At 41.5% G+C, this 6,468-nt stretch overlaps 1 protein-coding gene across 7 annotated transcripts in view; it reads left to right on the forward strand.

Annotated features, from left to right (window-relative positions):
• The window catches only part of NCOA3 (nuclear receptor coactivator 3), a 114,011-nt gene that overhangs the window by 98,003 nt on the left and 9,540 nt on the right, over positions 1 to 6,468 (forward strand). For 6 of the 7 annotated variants that reach the window (XM_023511923.1, XM_023511925.1, XM_023511924.1 and 3 more), the window contains exons 17-19: positions 399 to 570; positions 3,570 to 3,863; positions 5,792 to 5,896. In XM_023511923.1, coding sequence (XP_023367691.1) covers positions 399 to 570; positions 3,570 to 3,863; positions 5,792 to 5,896 — 571 coding nt within the window. Of the gene's footprint in view, positions 1 to 312; positions 571 to 3,569; positions 3,864 to 5,791; positions 5,897 to 6,468 lie in introns of those variants that run through there. The other variant, XM_023511927.1, reaches the window with a different exon arrangement.

Here is a 6,468-nt window from a genome sequence, read left to right on the forward strand (position 1 = left end):
CCTTAGGTGTACGTGGCTGGCGCCTTAGCCAGTTGAGCTATAGGCGCCGAGCCGAATGTTCTTGTCTTGAAAACAGTACCCTCTCCCATCTTTTCCACACTTCCCCCAAATCTCTGCTATCTCCCAAATGCCTGGAGTTTGACAGTTGTATTTTGGTCGTAGGATTGCGGGTGTCAGCTGTATATGGTGGTCTGAAATGGCCTGGTGAAGTTTTAAAATTGCATACTTTAATATGTAGGTAAATTGATGTCATTCATTTTTCTATTCAGTTTGCCATTCGTTACTTGTAGTATGTGAGTTATTTAAAAATACTGTGTGTAATTCCTGTGATCTAGTACATACTATCTTTTTATAAAAGAGCAAAGCACCATGGAAATTGATAACAAGCCTTTTTCTAGGCCCCTTCTTAGGAACTCCTTGGATGATTTTGTTGGGGCACCTTCTAACCTGGAAGGCCAGAGTGATGAAAGAGCATTGTTAGACCAGCTGCACACTCTTCTGAGCAACACAGATGCCACAGGCCTGGAAGAAATTGACAGAGCTTTGGGCATCCCTGAACTTGTAAATCAGGTAAGTTACCTTAACGTGGAAGTAGAGAATGTATATTTGCATGTGCTTGTGTATGCATATGTGTATGGACATTCCTTAAGCCATCTCTAAGAATGCCAGTATGGTTATCCTTCCTGATTACTGTGTTTTACATCACTACGTTTATGGATACCAGTATTGAATTTAGAGAATATACTTATGATTGTGTTGTTATTTCCAGCAACCTACTATTTTAATATAAATGTCAAATTTTAGGCAACTACATAAATGGTTTGGTGAAAGTACCGTACTGTTTGTAAAATGCTGATTTTTATTGTATATTAAGAGTTCTCATTTTTATAACTGTCTATATACTATTTAACCGAACAGTGAGAAGAAAAACTTTTTTGTTGAACAAAACTAATTTAGAGTGGTAAATCTGAACATCCTGGTATTACCATCTTCTGTTCCTGTCTTATACCTAGCCTTGTGAAAATATGCCATTCACAAATCTGTATTTTTGAAACAGACACATTTTGTAGTGGGTATTTTTTTTTCAAGAATCTGAGGGTCACTATACAGGTCTGCACATTCAATAATAAGCCACTTAGGGGCTCTCAGTCTTTGTTGGGGAGATGACATATGTATACATAAGGAACTGCCTTAGAGTGTGGTAAACACTGAGCAGTCTTTCTGTACCCCTCCAGGGATGGATACTAATGACACATGACCCTGGCGCTGAGGAGCTGTGTCTAACTCCTTTTGAGGGAGTATGTGTGAGAAAGGCTGAGGTGGGAGGATCAGTTGAGGTCAGGAGTTTGAGACTAGCTTTTGCCCCCATCTTTATAAAAAATAGAAAATTTGTGGTGGTATGTGCCTGTAGTTCCAGCTAGTTGTGAGGCTATGGCAAGAGGATTGCTTGAGCCCAAGAATTTGAGGTTGTTGGGATCTATGATGACATCTCTGTACTCTAGCCAGGGTGACAGAACCACTTTTTTTTTTTTTTTAAGTGTGTGTGCAAATATTTGACTGTATATTTTTCAAAAATGGGAATTGACTTTTAAACACCTTTAAGATAACAGTCGCAAAGTACCAGGTGCCTTTCCTCTTGGCCTCTCTAATACCATATGTACTTCTGAGTGGTTACCTGTAATAGTATAGGATATAAAAATATAAAATAAAAAGTTTTATTAGAAACTATAAATACGGCTCGGCGCCTGTGGCTCAAGCGGCTAAGGCGCCAGCCACATACACCTAAGGTGGTGGGTTCGAATCCCCAGCCCGGGCCCGCCAAACAACAGTGATGGCTGCAACCAAAAAATGGCCAGGCGTTGTGGCGGGCGCCTGTAGTCCCAGCTACTTGGGAGGCTGAGGCAGGAGACTCGCTTGAGCCCAGGAGTTGGAGGTTGCTGTGAGCGTGATGCCATGGCACTCTACCCAGGGGGATAGCTTGAGGCTCTGTCTCAAAAAAAAAAAAACAAACAAGAAACTATAAATACATTATAAATAATAAATAAAACATACAATTTCCTGTTTCCAACCTCTGCTGCATTCTTCTCCTCTGCTCTGCTTGCTGTCCCTGCACCCAGGCCTTTTGGTGTGGTGGGTGGAAGGTACAACCATTTCAGGATTCAGGAAGCAGGCTTTGAGGTGATGACCCTCAGCTCTATGCTCAGACTTCTAACCAACCCTGTTTTTTAGCATTGTAACCTGATCCTCTACTGGTCCCATTAGTTTTGTGGGATACATTTGCTCCCTTTTCATATGTATTTTTATTCTCCAGGCACATAGGGCTACATTTCTCTGCTCTGTTAAGTTGGTTCCTACTCCATTCACTTTCTGCCTTTCAGATATTTGCCAAAATATTTGATTTTATTCCCTTCCTTAGTTTTGTTGTTGTGTGGATGAATATACCCTTTTAAATTCTTTATTGGCATTTAAGTAGGGTAGTAGGTGATGGAGATAAAGATTCATGATCAATCTGCCTTGTTTAAATTAAAATATGATTTGCTTTATTAAAAGGTATCTTTAGCTGGGTCTTGTGGTGTATACCTGTAGTCCCAGCTACTTGGGAGGCTGGAGTTTGAGGCTGCAGTGAGCTATGATTGCATCACTGTTCCAGGCTGCATGAAAGTGAGATCTTGTCTCTTTAAGAAACAAAAGACTGGGTGTGGGGGCTCACAGCTGTAATCCTAGCATTCTGGGAAATTGAGGTGGGAGGATTCTAGACCAGCCTGAGGCAGAATGAGATCCTGTCTCTACTAAAACTAATAAAACTAGCCGGCCATTGTGGCAGGTGCCTGTAGTCTCAGCTACTCAGGAGGCTGAGGCAGGAGGATCACTTGAGCTCAGGAGTTTCAAGGTTGCTGTGAGCAATGATGCCATGGCATTCTGTCCAGGGCAGTACAGTGAGACTCTGCTTAAAAAAAAAAAAAAAAAAAAAAAAAGGAAAAAACGTTTATTTTTGCTTTTCTTTCTTTTACCTACTAGATGTTATTTTGCGTATATCCTTAGCTTGTGGAGAAGTGATGTCTGTCACATAACAAAGTGTAGTCTTGGGGATGTGAGCATTTGTTGATTTATCCTTCTTTACAAAAATCACCTCTTGGTACCTTTTAAAACATTCTTGCACAAATTATGTGAGAATTCATTGAACATGGGGATTTTAATTTACTTGTTTTGGTTGATCCATGTTTATTGATACAGAAATCTGAACTGGAACAAATAATGTTTCTCCAGGTATTTAATGCATTATAGACATTTGGTTCAGAAAACATTTGAGTGTCTGTGTGAGAGTTTGGTAGGCTGTAGGACACAGCCATGAAGATGGGGTGTAGTCTGTGTTCAGGGAATAGAGGAGTATGTGTTCTTATGGAACTTCAGACAATAAACTTGATTTTGCTTTTGGAATTCCGCAAAAAAAACACAAACATATATATATATATATATATATATAGATAGTATATTTCATTATTGTTAGGGCATATGATTTCTATTGCTTTCACAGATCTACTTCACTATTTATGTGTTTCATGTTTAAGGGACAGGCTTTGGAGCCCAAACAGGATGCTTTCCAAGGCCAAGAAGCAGCAGTAATAATGGATCAGAAGGCACCATTATATGGACAAACCTACCCAACACAGGGGCCTCCAATGCAAGGAGGCTTTAATCTTCAGGGACAATCACCATCCTTTAATTCCATGATGAATCAGATGAACCAGCAAGGCAATTTTCCTCTTCAAGGAATGCACCCAAGGGCCAGCGTCATGAGACCTCGGACAAACACCCCCAAGCAACTTCGAATGCAGCTTCAGCAGAGGCTGCAGGGCCAGCAGGTAACCAGTCACACATGCTCTGCTTTGGCCTGAAGTGACCTTCCCTTTGGCCACTCCTTTAATTTGTTTTCAGGCTATGTCCGTCAGAGCACTTAACACTGGCTCTCTAATTTCTTTCTCTCAAGGAAAGAAATTCTTTTCATTTTTATTTCTGTGTAAGATTTTATTTGAACAGATGGCTCTTTTTTAAGAAGTGGTTGTGTTAGACATTGGATACCTTTCTATAATAATATTCTACTGTATAAGTTAAAAAGTAAAAAATGTCAGGGGATTGCTCTTGGGGAAAAAGTGTTTTCTTGATTACTTTGTACTCTTTATGATTTGTAGATAATACTTGTTTTTTACAAGTCTTTAATACTGATAACCAGTGAAATCTTCTTCATCTCAGCATTTTCTACAGAACCTCTGGTTTCTAAATGCTGTTTAAAACTGGAGCTCTGGGCTTGGCACCTGTGGCTTAAGTGGCTAAGGCACCAGCCACATACACCTAAGGTGGCGGGTTCGAATCCAGCCCGGGCCGGCCAAACAACAATGATGGCTGCAACCAAAAAATAGCCAGGCCTTGTAGCAGGCGCTTGTGGTCCCAGCTACTTGGGAGGCTGAGGTAGGAGACTCGCTTGAGCCCAGGAGTTGGAGGTTGCTGTGAGCTGTGATGCCATGGCGCTCTACCCAGGGGGATAGCTTGAGGCTCTGTCTCCAAAAAAACTGGAGCTCTGAGGGTAGCACCTGTGGCTCAGTGAGTAGGGCACCCGCCCCGTATACCAAGGGTGGTGAGTTAGAACCTGGCCCTGGCCAAACTGCAACAAAAAAAATAGATGGGCCTCGTGGCAGTTACCTGTAGTCCTAGCTACTCAGGAGGCTGAGGCAGAGAACCTAAGCCCAAAAGCTGGAGGTTTCTGTGAGCTGTGACATCACGGCACTCTACTGAGGGCAACCAAGTGAGACTCTGTCTCTAAAAAGAATCTGGAGCTCTATTTTAATATTTGAAGATAATATTTCTGTTTTCCCATTGTTTCCTTAAGCCTAGCAAATGTTTAAAATGCAGTTATTTCTGTTTGCGTCTTGAGCATGCTGTTATTAAATGTGGTAGAATTAATGAGCCAGAGACTGTCCAGTGCATAAATACTTCTAAAAGTCAGTTTACTTACTCAGAAAAGGTGTGCTAATTTGTTCATCTTACTTTTTACTATTTCTTTCTGCTAAAAGTTACTTATTTGGAAAGGTAACAGAGTAGTCATTCAGTAATACTCTGATCAAGTTACAGCTATTTCCCCAAGAGCCTGAATAATCACAGAGAAACGTTGACTTTTTTATGCATCCCTTGAATTCCCATTGAAGATTATTTTTTGGTGAGGGGGAGATGGAGTCTCACCCTTTCACCCAGGGTAGAGTGCTGTGGCATCAGCCTAGTTCACAGCAACCCCAAATTTCTGAATTTAAGTGATCCTCCTGCCTCAGCCTCCTGGGTATCTGCAGGTGCTGTCAAAACTTGCCCTGCTCATTTTTGTATTTTTAGTATATACAGCATTTCCCTCTTGCTCAGGCTGGTCTGTAACTCCTGAGTTTAAGCGATCCTCCTGTTTTGGCCTCTCAGAGTGCTAGGAAGATAATTCATTAATTATCTTTCTAAATGCTGTGAAGCTAAGTGCTTCCTAGCTAAGTGCTAGGAAGATAATCCTTTAGGCTGTAAAATTGTACTTTGACTTTTTCTTCCAATGCTAAACAGTAGAGCTTCATATGCTAGCCAGGTATTTTTCAGCACTAACCTTTTTTAGTGTCAGAGTGGACTAGTTCAGTTTAGATGTGACTTAACTGTGTTAATGGATTTGGAGATAGCATCATCATGCCGTGTGCTAAGGTTTGGAAAGGTGATTTGGGCACATTGACACCCTCTACTTACACATTCTAACTAACCTGTGTCACTTCAGTTTTTGAATCAGAGCCGGCAGGCACTTGAAATGAAAATGGAAAACTCTACCACTGGTGGTGCTACAGTGATGAGGCCCATGATGCAGCCGCCGGTGAGCTCCCAGGTGAGGAAGACATGTGTCCTCAGCACAGGGCTTGGTCTGTGGTTGGCTTTCAGTAAATGTTTGTTCAACAAATAAAAGTAATTTCAAATTTTCCTGTGTAAGAATCTGGCCCCCATCATATTTTTTCTTTCTTCTCTATTGCTGGTGACTAGGAGGAATCGGAAGATGGATTCCTTCATTAAAGCACTGATTAGTGGTTTTTTTTTTTTTGAGGCAGAGTCTCAAGCTGTCACCCTAGGTAGAGTGCTGTGGCATCACAGCTCACAGCAACCTCAAACTCTTGGGCTTAAAAAGTGATTCTTTTGCTTCAGCCACTGGAACTAGAACTATAGGCGTCTATTACAATGCCTGGCTATTTTTTGGTTGTATTGTCATCATTGTTGTTTGGCAGGCCCAGGCTGGATTTGAACCTGCCAGCTCCCTGTGTATGTGGCTGGTGCCCTAGGCGCTGAGCCCTGATTAGTGTTTTTATTTATTTTATTTTATTTTTTGAGACAGAGCCTCAAGCTCTCCCCCTGGGTAGAGTACTGTGGCATCACAGCTCACAGCAACCTCCAACTCCTGGGCTCAAG

The sequence above is a fragment of the Otolemur garnettii genome, unplaced genomic scaffold, assembly GCF_000181295.1.
Source record: "Otolemur garnettii isolate 467f Iridium unplaced genomic scaffold, OtoGar3 scaffold00023, whole genome shotgun sequence".
Taxonomy (NCBI): domain Eukaryota; kingdom Metazoa; phylum Chordata; class Mammalia; order Primates; family Galagidae; genus Otolemur; species Otolemur garnettii.